General features: G+C 31.7%; 1 protein-coding gene across 1 annotated transcript in view; it reads left to right on the forward strand.

The window, feature by feature from the left end:
• Nucleotides 1–395: 395 nt before the first annotated feature.
• Nucleotides 396–20981, forward strand: part of LOC142317716 (uncharacterized) — a 73870-nt gene continuing 53284 nt past the window's right edge. Inside the window, exons 1-5 of the mRNA XM_075354263.1 lie at nt 396–728; nt 1998–2129; nt 3273–3407; nt 5523–6479; nt 9008–9278. Of these exons, the coding sequence (XP_075210378.1) occupies nt 2001–2129; nt 3273–3407; nt 5523–6479; nt 9008–9278 (1492 nt within the window). The 5' untranslated portion in view covers nt 396–728; nt 1998–2000. The remainder of the gene's footprint in view (nt 729–1997; nt 2130–3272; nt 3408–5522; nt 6480–9007; nt 9279–20981) is intronic.

Below are 20981 nucleotides of genomic sequence, written 5' to 3' on the forward strand. Positions count from 1 at the left end.
CATGTGACTCCCTCCGGAGAAGGGAGCACATTGCTTCTTTCAAACACTAGGGCTCTGAAAGACGTATTCCTGTTAGGCCGGCAGGCACTAGCACCGAAAGAATAAGGGGACGGTCTGAAGTGGAATTACGCCGGGAGAACGAAGCTCATATGCGCCTAGTCTCCCATGATCAGCTTCGGGTTAATAATTTCTCACCGGTCTGAAGGAACTCAAATAACAATTCCGTCCATAAATAAAACAAAAAATCTATATAATAACATGCCCGATAAGTAAAAGACACAGTAGCAAGTGACATTCGTCCAGGTTCTACGATTAGTAGGGAATAATAAACTCTCCTTCAATTTTTGTGTTCCGTTTCGTGACTGTGAGTGGTGGGGAAATAAGAGTCAGCATGGTGGATTGACGCAGATACGTTTGGTTTGGAATGAAACTGAACGAAATCTTTGTATTTTTTTGTAGCGGTTATTGTTTTCTACTAACGATTAATTTGTAATTCAATGCAAAAACATTTTATTCGATCCACTAATATTGTTAGTGTGTTAGTCTACTAATTTTCAAGATCAGCCGACTAATATTAGTGTGTTGAATTAGTCGACTTTAATAATCGATTAATCCGACTAATTTTAGTCGAACTATTCCCATGACTAGTCAGTGAGTTGTTTACAGTTTTGGAAGTAGAAAATTGAGTTTGTGTTAATAGTGCGTTTTTTTTTTACTATATCAGTTTTGTAAGTATTTTATTGTCACGATTTATTAAACCTCTAATTAGCTGCCGTTTATTGTACTAGTTAATTGTACGTGCACCATTGATTTTATAATGGAAAATTAGGGTTCATTTCTTTCGATAAGTATTCATCTGTTTTCTCTGTTGAACAATTTTAGAAAAGCTATATTAACATTATAAGTTACAATGAATTTTGAAAACCGCTCATATCTGGTTGATGGCAATCATACCAAATTCTTGACGTCAGTAGTATGGCAAGCAGATTTTTAAATTTGTTATAATTTACACAATATATTCTAATTTTGGCAACCTCGTAGGAGCGTGTTGAAAAAATAAAATTTCTAAAAAAAATAAAATAATCTTTCTAAAATAAAGTTGTATTTTAAGAAACTTATTAGATTTTTTGAAGTATAAAATTTTGTTTAAAAAGAATTTATTGGTTAAAACACAAAAACATATATTAAACATTAACATTGTGCATAAAAATTATTTTATAAAAAAGAATGTTGCATTCAAACTTCTAATGTAACAGGAAGTTAATAAATAATTTTTTTGTTTGTTTTGATACTTGAGACTTAAGGAAAGCATAAGATCTAAATGTCAGGGCATATTTGGACAACAGTGACCTATGCAATGTCACTGCTTGTGCCTTGTCAGTATTCTAGTCAATTAGCAATCAGTTTTGTGAGTTATTGTGACTTGTCAGATGCTAATCTGTTCTGTGGAGAAAGATTAGGTGTAAGGCTAAGATTTAGAGTCAAAGTTAGATGTAGAATAGAAGTTAGTTTTATAGAGAAAGGAATAAACTATAAACTAACCATAATAGTCAGAATCTGACTTGGAGTCAGCCTTTCCATGAAGATGACTAATGACGCTCATTGGTAGGTGATTGTCACACATAATTTTATAAATTATCTTCTGATTTCTTATATATAAGTAATAAATATAATTAAATAACTGATGAGTTGATTACAAAAACTAAAACTTGACATAGATGGCAGATCTTTCATCAATCAAAAGGTTTCACTAATTGAAGCTTTTGATGACTTACCAAGATTTTTGGTTCTCTATTGGCCAGTCCTGTTAACAGTGCTACTTCAGACATCCCAGGTAGAACTGCTGTTAATCTATTTGTTACTGTATCTGTAAACTTTCAGAAGTAATATTTTGTATCGATAAGTATTTGAAATTATCAGTAAATCTATAATTTTTTTATTGGCAGTTAATTTTATTTATAATGCTTATATGGATTAAATTTATGGCTTTTTTTTAGATAATGAATGCATCAGGTCAAGAGTCACGTGTAGGTGAAAGTACATCACATGCTGCCATTAAAGTAGAAGAGGAAACAGAATACTCGTTTCTACCAGTTGTCCAAACAGAAGGTGGCCTGACATCTAAAGGTGTAAGTTTTTTAATATTTGGTTGTTCATAAAAATTTTATTTTGTAGTGAAGTTTCATATATTAATAGACTTCAAAAAAAATAAACAAAATAAATTCTTTTGACTAATAAAATCTTTAAACTTTGACTTTGATACCAAGTTGACTGTGAACTACCACATATTAACTTTTAATTTGGTATGGATTTAAAAATGTTAAAATTTAAATAAGAATGTTTTTATTTTGTAAATTGGTAGATTATATGTGTCTACTTATTTTGGTTGAAATCTTGTGTAAATTCCATACCCAGACATGTCTTCCCTTTATATCCGAAAATAGTTCATGACAAAACCAAAAATGATGTAGTAATGTGTAAATTGGTATTGAGTAGAATTGAATCTGAACAGTCTGGCATAGGAAGACCAATTGGCTGGGAAAAGTTTTATTAGATAAGAGATATAAATGATCAGGATGGTATAAGAGACCTCCATCTAGACAGATAACCATATCATATGATGTTAACATGTAATTTAATTGCTCTCTGAATTTAATAAATCTTTAAAATTTATCATCCATGCACTTTCTGAAATGTCAAGTTGCTAAAGGCTTATGTCAGAATTTGTTCCTTCATATCTGGGTTTAGGACATATAAGTCAAGTCAGGAAGTCTTGATAAATAAATATATACACAATAATAATAAATAAATAAAACAATTTTCACTAACAGCAGTGATAATGTAGTGATTATTGTTGCTGATGAAATATTCATATATACTGAAAAAAGTATAAAAATTACCAATTTCTATGGAGAATATACAGCATGCATAAACATAGATCGCTTGGGAATGCTATGATTTTTCATAGCATAGTTGAGTATATTTTAAAAGTTTTGGGGCCATATTTTACAAATGAAAAAATAATGATGTTTCTATATTAAATTTTACCATGATATCTAATTTTATATTTTGGTCAATTAACCTAATTCATTGAAATTATTAGTAGAATCTCAAAATTTGGATGAAATGACAAATTTCATCCTTTTAACATTTTAAGAAAAATGGCAGAAAACAGTAGCAGAGATTTTCCTAAGTTAATCTAAGTTTATTAATTGAGATACATTGTAACGCTACAAACATTTATGAGCAATATTTTTTGTTTTGTGTTGCAGTCAGCTGATATTTCACACTCAGTTCTACCAGAAAGTTATCCACTTCATTTAGGAAACAGTAATCCATTAAATGATACTCACGTTGATAATGTATCAATTAAATTTGAGTTTGTTAATGTAAAACATGAACATGTGGTAAGATATATGGTTTTACAATAATTTTTTCTGTATTGCTTTTGTATTTACTGACTATGTAATTTTTTCAAGAGGTGGCATTAATGTTTCCCAAAATAATCATCATTGGAGTTTTGAAAATATTCATGACAGTAGGAAGTAGTTTCCAACCCAGGTTTTATGATAACTTATGATGAACTTATTGACATTCATACAATTGGACAATTTATTTTTGAAGATCGTCTTATGGAAAATGTGCACTTAAACTTTAAAAATAATCTGGAACCTGTTTTGAAAGATATTTCACTGCTAAAAATCAACTACTATTGAAAAAAGAGATGAATTTTTTTAATATGTGGGTTTCCTTCTCATATTTTTCAAGAGGTTAGGAATTATTTAAATGTAAGATTTACAAACAACTGGATTGAACAAGGCTGACTGAATTGTTCTCACTAGGTCACTTAAACTACCCCAATGGACTAATATCTATGTGAAATCTTCAGTAAAATTTTATTAGTAAACTAAGTTCTTTAAACCTCAGGCAGCATTCTCTCTGTTTTTTTAATTTATGTTAAATGTGCACAGAAACAATATAGGTGTAAAAAAAAATGCATCCAGAAGATGTACATGACAGATGAGCTGAATAGGAATAAACATGTCCACAATGATGTGGGAATAGTTATACTTTCTGTACAATCCTCATGTATGCAGAAATTTTGTAGCTGTAAGAATTATATTGGAAACATTATTGCGATAAAGTAAAGAAAATAGACAAAAATTACACATGTTAGGAATATAAGAATATATGATGGCGATATAATTGCAACTTTTAAAATTTCTTTGAAGCATAACAGTAAAGATGATATTACAGAAACAGTAATTTCAGTTACTAGTGTAGTAAAGTTCATATTGTTGGTATGTTTTTCCACAACCATCACTTATTTTTATCCCTCTTTTCTATAGCCAAATTATAAATATAGGTAAATGTACAAGACACAGTATATTAGTAAGTAAATCAGTACATATATCTAATTGAAAAAATAAATTCAAAAACTGTTTGAGTAGATTAAGTATGGGTATGGCAATAAATTTTGATGAATACAAAAATACTGTATCTGCATATAGGATTGAGTGAAAAAAACCCAGTTTGTGCTGTTGTCATGCTGTTTTTTTGTGTGTCATCTAAAGTTTCAGTAGCTATGAACACTTGGTCTATGAACCAATTTTTTTTGCCATTAGACCTGTATGAAATTAAGTCAATAATTTAGAGTTAATGAAACCTTCACTGTGAATTCAGTATTTTTCCGGTAGGTAAAATTCCTTACAATTGACCACAGATTTTAATCCAGTGTGTTTTCAGTGTCTGTTAAAATACAAAGAGAAATGTAATGACTTCAGAAAATTAGTTGTAGACTTTTATGCATGGATTTAAATTTTCATCGATAGAGAGTATAGGTTGTACAGAAATCTGCTAAATAATTTTCTTTAAGAATAAATTTTACAACTTTTTCCAACAGTTGTAGCTTGAAAATCTTGTGTTAAGTAATTTAATTGTGTTGGATGAGGTTCATTTTCTATTATCTGGTCTTAGTAATAAACTTACTATGTCCTTAGCACACAGTGTTAGATCAGGATGTGTTAAAATTTATTTCTGCAGGTGTTCTAAATTTCATTTACAATATTTTCTATAAAAAAATATTAGTTAACATAGTATTTAATAGTAATTTTGAGTATTGAGTGTAATATTTATTATTATTTTTTTTTAATACAAAATTGTTATTAAATAAACTTATTGTAATAAGTAACTTCATAAAATTAACAGTAAAAATGAAATTGCCAAAATTCAAACTATTTGTTTTCCCCCTCAGAGAGCTTACCTAAAAGGGTAGTTGAATAGGTTCTACAGCAGGTTGCACTATCACTAAAGGAAGTTTTGATTTAGGTGGGGATAGCTATACAGAAGATTATAGTCTATAAGGTCAACCCATTGGAGTAAGTCAATACTCTTCATTATTTGTAACTTATTTCTAGGAAAGATTTTCATCTGAGGAAACAGGGAATCAAATTGTAAAATTTTGATGTATAAGGTATTGATTTAGACTTTTTTTTAAATATTTTCTTTTGATTTTTTTCCAGGATCCTGCGGAAATAGCTGAGTTTAATAAAGAAAGTGTGGAGGGTGATGAACTTTATAAGAAAAATGACAATGTTAGTAGTAATAGATTTATAGATGATGTTATATTGCAATCAGACAATTGTACTAGCAATCATTCTTATAGAAGTGAAGATCTGATTGTGCTACAAAATAATGCAAATTTTGGTGATGGTGAAAAATGCAAATCTACATATTTTCTAAAAGCAGACAAGTGTAAACGAACTTTATCAAACCATGTTAATGTTGATAAAAATGAGAAAAGTTATATATGTACAGTTTGTCAAAAATCTTTCAGTTGTAGCCGAAATTTGAAGATACATCTTGCTAGTCATATTGGGGGAAAAAAGTTTGCTTGTACTCTTTGTCCAAAGTCTTTTAATCAGAATTGTCATTTGAAGGCACATCTTGCTGTTCATGCTAATGAGAAAAAATTTAAATGTAATGTTTGTCAAAAGTCTTTCAATCAGAGTTTTAATTTGCTGACACATCTCTCCATTCATACTGGAGAAAAAAAGTTTGCTTGTAATTTTTGTCAAAAATCTTTTAATCACAGTTCTAGTTTAAAAAGACATCTTACTATTCATACTGGTGAAAGAAAGTACGTCTGTAATTTTTGTCAGAAGGCTTTTAGCCATAGTTCTAATTTAACAAAACATCTTCCTGTTCATACTGGTGAAAAGAAATTTGTGTGTAATGTTTGTCAAAAGGCCTTTAGGTACAGTTCTGCTTTGAAAATTCACCTTAGGATTCATACTGGGGAGAAAGAATATGTGTGTAGTTTTTGCCAAAAGTGTTTTAATCATAGTTCTAATTTAAAGACGCACCTTTTTACTCATAGAGGTGAGAAAAGGTTTACATGTAAATTTTGTAAAAAATCTTATAATAAGAAAGGTTATTTCATTAGGCACGTACATGCTCATGGAAATGGCTGTTCAGTTTAAGTATCTACTTAAGGTATAAGGTACTTAAATCTCTAACAGTAATATTTATCACATTCACTGATAGTCTCTGTTGGTGTATATTCTATTCATCGGCAAACTGTAGTTTGTATCATTTATAACGAAAATGCTTTCAAGTAACTACTTGAAAGCATTTCTTGATTTATTACAAGAAAATGTTACAGCAGAATTTTACTAAATCTGTTTGGACAGGATGAGGTCATTAATTAAGCAGGATGTTGGTTAAGAAGATGTATGTATCTGAAAATTCTGATCAAGGAATTGCTAGAACTGCACGTTTCATTTCATTATAACATTAGTAATAAAAATTATGGAAAAAGAAAACATTTTTGATGTATCAAAAATTTAAAAAAATAATTGGCTAATTTTTGTTACAAGTAGAATACAGTTTTTATAAAAACCTACTACCAAAAATGTTACAGCAGAATTTTACTAAATCTGTTTGGACAGGATGAGGTCATTAATTAAGCAGGATGTTGGTTAAGAAGATGTATGTATCTGAAAATTCTGATCAAGGAATTGCTAGAACTGCACGTTTCATTTCATTATAACATTAGTAATAAAAATTATGGAAAAAGAAAACATTTTTGATGTATCAAAAATTTAAAAAAATAATTGGCTAATTTTTGTTACAAGTAGAATACAGTTTTTATAAAAACCTACTACCATTGAATATATGCTGCATACATTTTATGAACAATTTCAAAAAATTATAAATTTTAAGAAAATATTATTTTCTCTTATTTGCCTTTTTTTCTTCATTTAGCAACTGCATAATTCTTGTTAAATTAATCTTGTTAAATCTTAATAAATCTTGTTAAATTAACGATATCAAGAGGTGTTTATTTCTATAGTATCTTTACCATTCATATCAGAAATATTTCTTGCCTTCTAATAAAAATATTATAATTTTTAACATGTTGTAATTTTCATTAGCATTTATTTTGTTTTCAACTTCAATCAATCTACTAGTAGTGGGATAAACAATGCTTTCAAGTTGATCCTCAGAAAGGATTCATAAAATAGAATCGTTCGTCCGATTCAACGATCCTTTTCCTTGTCCCCTACCATCAGTGCAGTAATCTACTACTCACTAGCAGTGCAGTACTGTAAACTCTAATGTGCATGCATTAGAGTTTACAGTACTTCACCCATGTTTAGTTGTTCATCTCTTTCCATACTTCTCGACCCAGCTGATTCATACCTACTGATTGTCTTTACAATTGTTAATTTAACATGCATGCACTTCCTTTCTCTGCACTTCAACTATGTTTGATTCTTCTCTTTACAACTCTTCAATTCCTTAACATAAACATACTTTTTCAGTTCAATATGATGTTTAGTAAAGTAGCCTAACACGTCTAATGCACATGTTCTGTTTTCTTCATGTAATGATTTTCCTTATTTCATCTCTTATTTGATTCCTTAATGAAAACAAGGATATACCAGCAAACATCATCACTAAAAAGAGAAGAGAAAATTTAAATTGTTACGCACACATTTTACATGACATCATTTTTCTTTTTCTTTTAATTTCATTCGGTCAGATTCTTTTAATGTTGTTGCACAACATTTAGTACTCTCGTCCTTTTAGCACATACTGTCATGCTCAAAATATATTTTACAAACTTATTCTTAGTAGATGGATAAAAGACAACAGTCAATTCTGTTTTCATGTTGCATAATCTTAGCGTGTTTTATTTAGTGTTGTTTTTTTTTATTTAGTTTGTTTATATTTTTTTATTTAAGCCTACACAGGTATGTAAAATTTTTTTATATCATCTTATCAGAAGCAGATTTTTTTCTAAATGATTTACTGGTATTCTATTTTTTTAAATCATTTATTTCTACATAAATGGTTATTTTATAAGCATTTTTATGAAAGAATATTTTGTTTTTAAAATTATAAATATGAGCTGCAGAAAAAGAAGTTGCATCTTGTTTTGCTTTTCAGAAGCAAACTCTGGAAAAGCCTTGTGTAATCAATATCATTGTTCAATATCCTATGCTGCTGAGATGACTAGTACTCTATCTTATCGTATTAAAATTAAATTCCCAGGAGTTGATATTTCTACACAAAAAAATCCTGGTCCTTCTTATATCATCCCTTTCAGAAATGCAAGACAATTTAAATCCTTCTACCTATGTTACAATTGAACTAAATGAATCACAGCAATTAGCCCCTCAATTAACAAACCTTGTTGAATTGCATAATCCTTCTTTTTCTGTGCATCCAGTAACATTTTTGTTTTTGAAATAAAAAACAACAGTTGTCCCTTACTTCCTTTGTTACAAAACCTGCTCCTCAAAGTAAAATCTGAGTGTTATATATTCAACTAATTAGGTTAATAACCAAAGAATATCAACCTGTTTCACTTGTTGAGGAAGAAGAATTCAAACTGTTTGTTCACATGTTAAACCCTGGGTATTTGCTTCCTTGTTGGAAAACAGTTATAACTAGTTTAATTCTACAATTATATGATAAAATTTTTTATGAGATTTGTCAGTCATTATATAAAATAGAAGCATATGCAATAACAACTGACAGTTGGACACCAATTTCAAATAATACTTATATGGTTACAACTGTCAATTTCATTGTTAATGACTGTAATTTAAAAACTCAGTTACTTACTTGTTTGGAAATTTGTAGTCAACATATGGCTGAAAACATTGCTATTGAATTGCAAGGTAAATTCAGTAAATGGGCTATTACTGATAAAATAGGAGCAATAGTTAGCGATAATGTAGCAAATTTAAATGCTACTATTCACAATTGTCAGCTATGCCATATTCCTTGCTTAGCTCTAATCATCATACAATTAATTGTATGATTAATCATCATACAATTTATTTAATTGACCAAGCGATATCAGAAATAAAAACAATTGTGGTAAAATCAAAGGCAATTGTTAATTTTTTAAACAAAGTTCTCATGCTGCCTCTAAACTGCAAAACATGCACTGACAAATGAATTTCAAAGAATTAAAATTAAAACAGGCAGTACCTATGAGGAAACAAATTTTTTCAAAAGTGGGACAGTTAATAACTGAAAAGTGATGTAGACTTACTTCAAAGAATTTTTAAAAAATATACATTTCTATATGTAAATAAGTAAAATATTGTAAAGTTTATTTGAAAAATATTAATTAGTTATTTATATTAATTAATTTTTTATTATTATTTTTCTTCTTTTTTTTTTTTGATAATATATCCAAAAAATTTAAAAACAAAATGTTTGTGTGTGGCTGTGTAAGTAACTGTGTGCATATTAGTAAAAACATCAAAGTAAATATAAAACATAACTACCGATGTAATAAGTGTTTTATTAAAAAAAAAAAACAAAAGGCAATGGAATGAACCTCAAAAATAAGGTACGGACAAGCTATATTATTTTAAATTATTGATTTTGTCATCTAATTATTTATTGTATTTCATGTATAATTATTGTATTTTGTCATGTATTAATTTGATATTGATGCCAGCTTAACTAATCACGCATCACTTAAAACCATAGGTCGGCTGGACTGTTTATGTTCATCCACACTACCCTACTGGTTTCTCTAAAATGAGATAATGTGTAAATAGTTGATTTATTAGGCACCCGCAATTCAGGAAAAGCTACCCTAAAGTCTTCCTGACATTTTAAGAATGACTGCGACTAAGGTAACTTTCAGCAATGAACACATGTTGAGCATGGGAGAAATGCACGTTTGTCCACTCACAGCTTACTTACTACTGTTATCAAAAAGGAGCAAAATTTCTTGGCTGTCGTGTGCTACTCTTCTACCACAAGGTCACCCGTTACCAACACACACATTGCCGCAGCCAAAAACTAAATTTCCCTGTGCAATATGTTTTTGAATTTAGGGTTGTGTATCTTTTGGCTCACTCTGTATGTGTTTTTTACAAAGTTAATTATCAGGTTTTCTAGAATTAAATTTTTTCTATACTTTTTCAATACCTTAAAACCTCTTAATGCATTGATTAACTGTACTTATGATAAATTGTATTACATTTGATCATAAGAACTGTTTGAATACAATAAATTGAATATGATTGACATTAATAAAATCAAATTTTACAAGGTATGTCGATTGTTTTCTGTGAATAAGTTTGTGAAGTGGTCTGAAAGTTGTCTACTGATGCTTTTTGTACATTTTGAAAATTAGTGTTTTCCTCTGTTGATGAACATGATACAGTTATTTTAATGTGTATAATTACAGAAAACAGTTTCATTTGTTATTTACAATTTTTAAACATAGTGTATTTAAAAATAAGTTAGTTTACATCAATCAGTTTAATTTTTTATACGTGTATTTGGATAAGTTGTTTTCAAATTTAATTTTATCCATTTGTATTTTTTTCTGTTTTACTTGTCAGTTTGTATTATATTGCTAACTTTTTATTATTGAAGATAGGAATTCAATTTTAAGAAAAGTTATGTTAAAAAATTGTTAAGGACTACTTGGAAAGTGAACTTTCATTTTCCAGATAACCTTCATTCATTTTCCATGTGTAGGTGCAAAGATGTGTATCTACATGTCTTTTTTTTTCGTTTTAAAATGTGTTCAAATTAATTTGTTTATTATTATAATTTTTTTTTTTAAATATAATTTGCTCTCATTTGACCAAATATCAGAAAATATGTGTTGTACGAAGATGTGAAAGTATGAATAGGATTTTATTTAATTTTATTTTATTTTAAGTTTCTAAATGGAATTTACATTTACGTTGTAGGTTCATTGGCTTTCTAACTTTGTTTATTAATTTATATTGAGTTATAAAATGTGAGTAGGGTTTTTTTTAATTGCATACATAAAATCCAACTACAGAGTTGTCGGCATGTCTATAATATAATGAAACAGTTTTAATGAATGATACTGTTATTTATGATTTGTGAAAAACCCCAAAAAATTGTTTTTTTATCAAACTCAAGAAGACATTATTCAGATGTGAAAAATGGAATAAATATTAAAAAAAACAAAATGACACATCTTATCCCACTTTTGTGGGTTAAGAATCAGAATTATCAACATAAGCCAGCATCACAACTGGTGTGTTGCTACTGTTAATTTCTTAACAACTTTTCCTTCCTGCGTTTTTGATGGTGTGTATAAAAATAACATCTTTTTTCCTTTGTTTGATCCCATTGTGACTGCTTCCAGGAAATGTTGCTGAGCTGGGAGGGGAGGTTATCCTCGATCGTTACTTTTCATCTCGTGATTCTAACCAATTCTCTAGATCACTTTGTCCAACTTGCATTGGAAGGGGCAGATACTTTTGTCAGGTGTTACTGGCTTTGCTAGCTGGTATAGTAAAGTGCATGAATCATGAAGCTTAGCACTGTGTCAACTGAACCTGCTGCAGATGATATTCTATTACCCATTTAGTGTAACATACTGTTTGCTACAGAACTGTCTATATATTCATACACTACACAAAATTGAGTGCCTAAGTAAGGTGAAAAGATAAAGATGCTACGATTTGCTGATGATATAGTAATTCTAGCCGAGAGTAAAAAGGATTTAGAAGAAACAATGAACGGCATAGATGAAGTCCTACGCAAGAACTATCGCATGAAAATAAACAAGAACAAAACAAAAGTAATGAAATGTAGTAGAAATAACAAAGATGGACCACTGAATGTGAAAATAGGAGGAGAAAAGATTATGGAGGTAGAAGAATTTTGTTATTTGGGAAGTAAAATTACTAAAGATGGACGAAGCAGGAGCGATATAAAATGCCGAATAGCACAAGCTAAACGAGCCTTCAGTAAGAAATATAATTTGTTTACATCAAAAATTAATTTAAATGGCAGGAAAAGATTTTTGAAAGTGTATGTTTGGAGTGTCGCTTTATATGGAAGTGAAACTTGGACAATCGGAATATCTGAGAAGAAAAGATTACAAGCTTTTGAAATGTGGTGCTATAGGAGAATGTTAAAAATCAGATGGGTGGATAAAGTGACAAATGAAGAGGTATTGCGGCAAATAGATGAAGAAAGAAGCATTTGGAAAAATATAGTTAAAAGAAGAGACAGACTTATAGGCCACATACTAAGGCATCCTGGAATAGTCGCTTTAATATTGGAAGGACAGGTAGAAGGGAAAAATTGTGTAGGCAGGCCACGTTTCGAGTATGTAAAACAAATTGTTGGGGATGTAGGATGTAGAGGGTATACTGAAATGAAACGACTAGCACTAGATAGGGAATCTTGGAGAGCTGCATCAAACCAGTCAAATGACTGAAGACAAAAAAAAAAAAAAAAAGTAAGAGAAGGGGCTGACCTACAAAAACAAAGTTTTGAGATAATTACTGTTTTATTAGATTATACAAAACACACAATAAAATTGAAATATCATTTTTTAATATTTAAATTAATTACATTTTAGTGTAACCAAGAAAATTAAAAGTAGAATAAAATGTTAAGTTTAATCATTAATAAAATTATATGAGTTTAAAAAAGAATAGAACATTAGAAAATCTTTATGGCAGTTATTAATAATGAAAAATATTACAGTTTTATAAAATGTTCAATGAGTTCTTTTCATTTTTAAGTACATAGTTCTGCTTTCTCTAATTGTTTTTAGTATCAACATCTTCATTCTTTTTCTTAGTAGCTGGTTTAAGTTTTAAATATAATTTGTGATGCACTGCTGGAATGTATGGCAGTATACTCAGTAAATCTGTGTTTTGAGTGATTAATATTCTTTCCTGATGGACACAGGGTCATTAGGTTTTCAATGCTTGTTTTAACACTTTTTTTGTAAGCAACACTTTACTTTTTTTGGATTTTTGGCTGTTGAAGTTGTTTTTTTGTAAATATGAACTTTTGTCCAGGACTAAATGTGAGTAAAAAAACTTAAGGAATATGAAATTTGGCCCCGTTAAAGCCCATCAGGGCTAGGAACGGGGGGGGGGGGGCGACTGGAACCATCACAAGGCGGGTGTCTTCCCCTGTGGGGTTGGGATGTCTTTCATTACTTTTATTGTTATTTCTCTAATCGGTACTTTTCTACCATCAACACTTGGTAAACTAAATTTCCTTCCCTACACTACATTCTTTGAGTGTTTTTAAATAATAGAAGTCTGCACATTCCTTGTCTACTACTGTAAGTGGGTTTTTGACCCAGGCAATTTTAACAATGTCTCCATTGTTTGGTAATATAATATAATCAGCTTTCTCAAGACTTTTTCTCTTATCATTTAAAAATCACTATCATTTGGCATGAATGTGTATCTAGGCATCCTGATCCCGTAGGGGGAGACACCCACCTTGTGACATTACTGGTTGTAACACCACCTCTTCCGTTCTGAGCCCTGAGGGGCTTTACCATCTAACTGATTACATCTCGCACTCATCAGCCAGGCCTCAATCGGGATGCCACCGATGTAAATGCCTCGGTAGACATTTGCATCAGTAAAATTCATATCAAATTTCACCTTCACGAAGGCCTCAAAGGACATCTTCACATCCAACCTAACATGATTCCCTCAAACTAACTAACCAAAAACGCAGAAGCGCGAACACTGCGCCTAGCCCAGATTATATAGCATCATTCGTGACTGTGAATGCCTCAGAAAATGAACGAGTTTAAAGTTAAATAAGTGCTACACTCATACCAATCAAAATTGTGTCTTACACAAGATAGAAATTCAGACCTACACCCAAGTAAGTAGACCAGTTTAGGTCACCTAATAAGAGAAACATAACCTCATTCCTGTCATGTAGGAGCCAGGGACAAACCCTGCAGCGCCTCCTGGTCTCATCATGGTGTCTTGCATGGTATTACCAAGTCACAATCAGCACTGCCACTAGCAGAGGGAAGCCACGTCCCCCCCCCTCCCAGTCTAATGGGTTACTATAACCCAACAGTGGGAGCCCCAAACTGAATTGCAAACAATACCAATATAACCATGGCAAAAAGCCAATGTGCCTACCTCCAACCAATCCACTGCCTAAGCTGGAACCCTAGCCACCCAGGATCTTACCATGATCGAGTACCTCGATTAAACTCCCTCTGCAGATTTACACACTGCAAGGCACAAAGAAAACCAGCCACTACTCCTCGCAAATCATCCAGTTAATTTGGAGATCCAGAAAGGAATGTATTCTCTCAAATTCCCTAACAGCTTGTGAACGTTAACCTTGTATTGGGGACAGACATAGAGGATGTGGTCCACTGTATCATCAGTCCCACAATCCAGGCATTGACTCGAATCTACCAAATGAGACCTAGCCAAACTCACCCGAAGAGAAACTATGTGATATACCGATTGGAAGAGACCTAAATCAGACAATATAGGAAATATACCATGCGTGTAGCAACCTGTTGGGGATTCATCCCACCTGACCTGCTAAGACGCAAGGCCCCAGTCTTCAATCTCCTGCTTTTGTTCTGATGTCAATAGGTTATCTACCTTGGAATGTAGCATTCCTTATGCTCATTAGCCAAGATATCTATTGGTTTGACTCCGGCTATAATACAGACTGCCTCCTGTGAGACTGTTTTATAACAGCCAGCAAGAGGAGTCTCAGGGCCTGCAGCAAAATGTCCACACAATACCTTAGAGCCATGCGGTGATCCCAGACAGGTGCAGTATGCAGTATACAGCAAAATAGCTTCGCTGACACCTTTGTAAAGAATATGCATGGTACGGTAATTCAACCCCTAATCGGGATGAATGACTACGGATTCCATAAAAAGCATTGGCTTTTTTTGCTACATATTGTAGATGTTCCTTGAACCGAAAAATCACATCGAGGATAACATTCAGGTATTTTTGAGCCATAACGTACCAAATGGTGGGGAGGTACGTTACAGCTCTCCATTCGGTACGTTACAGCTCAATAATAAATTTTAAAATAAAATAGAATTTTATTTTGGCCACTACAAGAATCTGAAAAGAACCAGAGTTTTGTTTTTTATTAACTGGTTGTCAGCCAAAATTTTTAGTAGACATTAACCTATTTCACAGCAACCCTGAGAACCAATGTTTTCTGTCCACATACACATGATACGAGATTCATTATTGCAGATGTGCAACTACAACTGCCTGAGATAAGAATTTTTTCTGTGGTTATTTTACGTAAAGGTAATGCAGCTGCAGGTCGTATGTCATAACTAAATTCTCATAAGAAGGATTTTTAGAGTCTTTTCTGGCATCAGATAGAGTTTTTTTGTTCTTGTTCTGCTTTTATTTAATGAAGCCAAAGTGCATAAGGAACATCATCTCCATCCTTAGTCCTCCACTCATTGCATACTGTGCAGGTGTCACTTAAAGTTACCTTAAATCCAACGTTAAAGTTTTCATTAAAAACATGTAAGTATTTCTCACATGGAAGGAGTGGGCCTACGTCACTTTGTTTCTCATGATCTTTGAAATACGAGTCTGCACATTTTGGAAACTAATGACACTAATCTTGTAACTCAAGTGTGGATTTTTTCCTACTGTAGTGGCTAACATACCTAGAAAACATGTTAATATGTTTACATACAAGATTAAATTGACAGTCAGTTATTTTTTTCCAACACTTCCCATGTCTTTCTCTCTTGTCCTTAAATGGTGCTGATAGGAAGAAATCTGTTCTTGAAAAAGAAGTACTTCCATTCAGACTTTCATCATTATCAAATAAAATTATCCTCACCTGTTCTACATGATGGTTATTGTTCTTCCTTCACCCAACTTCTAGTAATTGAAACACGCTTTTTAGATAAAAAAAATAAAAATGTGTCACAAAAACCTTTTAAACTCATTCTAACATTGTCACCATTTTTATTTTTTGGGTAATAGTGATATATCACCTTTCTGTTAGGCTCACCTTCCTTTTTTTGTATAGGCTGTGTTACACGACTTGTGTTGGATCAGACAACAAAAAAGCATTTTGTAAGTTGTAATTAGCAAGTTTGTAAAATCCTATGAAACAGTTTCCTTTTTCAATATCAGATAGCCTGTAATACTTACACCATTTAACATTATTAGCCTTTTCATGATTCTTTGCTTACTCACATCCTTCACCCATTCTCTTAGCTGGCACAAGTTTCTTTGTTTTATCACTCACATAAGCCTCACCGCTATTTCTCAATCTCTTAGCTGCATTCCTCTTTTAGTTTTCTTCGTTTTATTTATGTTTTTTTACATTTACTCACATTAAACCCACTGTTTGTACTACCACAAGATATTTTACTTGTACTAACACTACTATTTGTACCATCAAAAGACATTTTTAGGTTAGAAGACCTACTAACTGTAATACAAAGTAACAACATGTGACTTGTTCCTCTACTCCAGCTCACTTATGCATATGGGTTAGCCCCTTCTCTTCTAACTATTTCCAATTTCATCAGATTTCTGTTTGTAAAGGAGTTATCCCACATCTACAAGTAGTTTACAGGACTGCTCAGAGATAGTTGAACTATGCAGAAACAAAATAATCAATTTCTGAATTTTCATGGGTTAGTTCCTTCCTTACTAAGGCACTACCACTAGTAATATTTATTATTATTAATATAATTATTATTTCATTCATGTTAATATTAATCATGTCAATTAATATTAAATAATGTAATTAATTCATTTTTAATTGATAATGTGCAGTTATATACCTTGTGAAAAAAATCTTTCCAGTGATGAATTAACTGAAGTTATATGAGGGTAAATTGTTTTATAGATCTTTAGAAAAATATAACACTAAGCTACTTCTTTTTTACACAAATTTAAATAATACATAAACTTTACAAAAATAAAAACAAGCACAACATTTTGGAAACTAAAGCTATTGATTGTCATCATCCAAATTGCTAAATTTTGAATTCCTCATTTGATCACTTACACTGCCACTATCATCTTCTAAAGAAGTTTGAAAAAATTCTGTATTGTTGTCAATTAAGTTAAAGTTGAAAGTGATATTGTGACTTCCAACATATTGTTTTACTACAGACCTAACCGTTTCAGTGTTTAAGTCTGGGTGTTACAAGCATAGTCATAACACTTCTTGTCTGTTTGAAGAAGTTAGCTTTTTTCTTAGTTAATGGTGAAAAAGATAAACACTTAGCATATTTTTTTTGTTCCTTTTAAATATTTTATATAATTGAGGTACAGCATAGTATATGAGAATGGAATGCAATAATTATGTAACCAGTCCTGCATTTCTTGTGTTGGATGTAAGTAATTTTTTTTACCATGTTCTGTGGTAAGATGCTTTGTCTAAAATTATTACAGGATTTTCTGGAAGATTTTTCATTAAATTTTCTTCAGCCCATTTTATTGTAATTAAAATCATCAGCCCATTTGTTTATAATTATTTGCCTTCATAGTCATGGTAGTTTCTAGTTTTTGCTGTTGCTTTCCATGTTAATAACATGTCCAGAATAAATTCCATTTCACCCCCAACATGTATAAAAATCAATCAATCAATCTACTGCCTTTAGAAATTGGAGTTGGAGGTCCTCCTCCTGCAGCATTCCTACATGATTTTGTTGAGCTATGACTTGACAAAATATACATTTCATCAAGGCATACAATTGACCTCTTTTTGATCATGTTTACATACTGTGTTCGTTTAATTCTAATGTTATGATGTTCAGTAACAAGTTTCATATTGTTTTCAGGTTTTTCCAGTTTGAAACCCTGTTGTTGTAGTACTCTTGTTAGAGGCTTTGTTTACTTCCTGAGAATCCTATTGAATCTTTCAGATGTACCAGCAATTTTGGAATAATAGTCAACTGGTTTTTTTTTTTTTAGATGAAATTCATTTATGGTCCGCTTCACTACACGCTGTGGTGCCTAGATGGTGTCAAAACCATCTAGGCCTGTTACTGGTTTGTGGCGGTAATATGGCCTGCTGGGCTATAAATTATAATAAACTTGATTAAGAAATACTTATAACATCTTAAAACAATAACTATAAGTGCAATAATTTAGGATGATTTTATTTTAATTGTAATTAAGACAGGGTGTCCATAAAGTCTTTCCATGATTACAAAAGTTTATTACAAAAAACTATTATAGTTACAGCTATGCAGTTGTGGTAAAAGAAAGAATAAAAAAACTTTTGGCAACTGGAAGGCCGGAGGTAGATTTCACTGGTGCTAAGTAGAGGAAAAAAAAGATTTCCACCTTAAAGTTAAGAAAAACTTCAGATTTACTCAATACGATAATAGTTGCATGTGAAAAATAGTTTCACATGTTTAGCATACGACAAGCCCCATCTTCTTACAATTCCAGCAACATTTTGGTCATCCCTTGCCATAAGGGTTGGTCATATCAAAATTATTTCAGACAAAAGTTTTAGGTAATGTTTAGAGGAGTAACGACCACTTTAAACCGATTCGAAACTGTGCCTATTAAGAGAGGGATGATTTTTTTTTGTCTTCTAAATACCATTTTTCCCATCCCCTGGGCCAGTGGTTGGTGATATAAAAAAACTTTACATAGATAAGTTTTAGGCCCTTATCCAAAGAATAGTAGGAACTTTAAATGAATTTCATATTTTACTTAATAAGAAAGTTATAGTGATTTATTTTTTTTTTGAAAAGTCCTATTTCCACCCACATGGTCTGATTTTTCCCATATCGAACTCAACCGAGATTTTGAGTTGTTATATTTTATGTATCAATTTGAAAGTGATTGGCGCAAAATTATGGCTGTTATCCTGTCCTCAAGAAAATGAAATATATATATATGTAAACTTTTGAACTGACTGTAGTTTTGGGGTCTGGAGGATGTGAAGTGCTAAGATATGCCAAAAGTTTGTGGAAGTCGAATCATGGTAACCTAAAAATAAGTATCTTTCTTATGAAATCTACCTAAAATATCAAGTTTTTTTTACTATGTCAATAAAAACTTTCAACATGTGCGCCTTCTGTCGCTCGTAGAATATCCAACCAATAATCACTTTCACACCATGTGTTGGTCAACATTTCTTTGGCAACACTAGCAACAGCTTCAGTTATTCTTCGTCGAAATGTGTCCTGATCAGGTACGGGAGTTGCATAGACTGTCTGTAACATAACCCCAGAGGAAAAAGTCTTAAAGAGTTATGTCTGGTGATCATGGTGGCCAGTGAATAGAACCGTTATGCCCAATCCATCTGCCATGAAATGATTCATTCAGAAAATCTTGAACTAGTAATCCCCAATGTGGTGGTGCACCATCCTGCATGAAAACCACTGTTTAGGTTACCAGTCATTTAGTGGAGGTATAGCAAAGTGTTGTAGCATATTCAGGCAAATGTTAGCTGTTATTGATTGCTCAGTGAAAAAGAAGGGACCAATGATTCTGTTGTGCATCAAACTACCCACACATTCACTTTAGGGGGATGTGGTAAAGTACAGATTTTCTGAGCTCCTTATTCTCACATTAAGCCTGTTTACTTTCCCTGAGGTTTGGAAAGTAGCCTTGTCTGAAAAACACACATACTGCGGGTACTCATTGTCATTATCAATCCATTCCAAAATCTCGGTCGTAAAGGCAACACGACAAGGATGTCGTCTGGCTGTATATTTTACAATATCTGAACTTTATATGTGTGCAACCTTAGTTTCTTGTGTAAAATTTTGTGCAGTATTGACTGGGGAGTCCCTAGTTCATGCGATGCATGATAGGTAGATTTGGAAGGGCTATGTAGAAATGCTTGCTGCACAACCTCAACCTTCTCACTAATGGATGGCCGCCCTGTTCACAGAAGGTCGATTACACTTTCACTCTCCTTAAACTTTGCATACCATGCAATGATTTACTTGCTATCAGGTGCTGGTATTCCGTATTCCCTTATAAAATTTTGCTGATGCCAGTTAATAAAAAATTGGTCACAGTGCCCTCTGCTCTGCCACTATCTGCAACAAACTAATATAAAAAAGACTTGATCATTTTTTCTTTCTTTTGCTACAAACCACATAGCTGTAACTGTAATAGTTTTTTTGTAATCATGGAAAGACTATGGACACCCCGTAATATAACATAAATTATTAAATTATACTGATCAATGACTTGGGATAACAATTTTTTTTAAATAGGATTTACTTTAAATGATTGAGATTGAATTGCAAGCTTCAGACTTCATACGCCCTGCTGTAAGACTTAGATTTATTACAGAGTTGATTCACCAATGGCCTCGCTTTATGAAGAGTGTCTAAGTCTGAATCTTCTTTTTCTTTTGTGCCTAAGTTGTCACTTGGGTGAAACATTGACAAGATGGCTAGAAACCTGTCACTTGCTGTGATGTTTGGACAAAATGCAAAACAGTCCAGTGGGAGTTTCACGTGTGGTTGAGGACTTGCATAATGTTTAACAGAATTGCCAGAAATTTTCTAATTTCATGATGTTGACAGTTTTACATACATGATTTTAATGTCAATGGAGGTTTAGTTAGTTATTGATATTTTAGCAAGTAGACTTTTTTGTTTTTATTGTATCGTCATTGACAAAATGACTGAAAAGTGAAATTCACTTGAAATAGCACCTAATTATGCCACT

Source organism: Lycorma delicatula, chromosome 1 (assembly GCF_047948215.1).
Source record: "Lycorma delicatula isolate Av1 chromosome 1, ASM4794821v1, whole genome shotgun sequence".
In the NCBI taxonomy this organism is placed as follows: domain Eukaryota; kingdom Metazoa; phylum Arthropoda; class Insecta; order Hemiptera; family Fulgoridae; genus Lycorma; species Lycorma delicatula.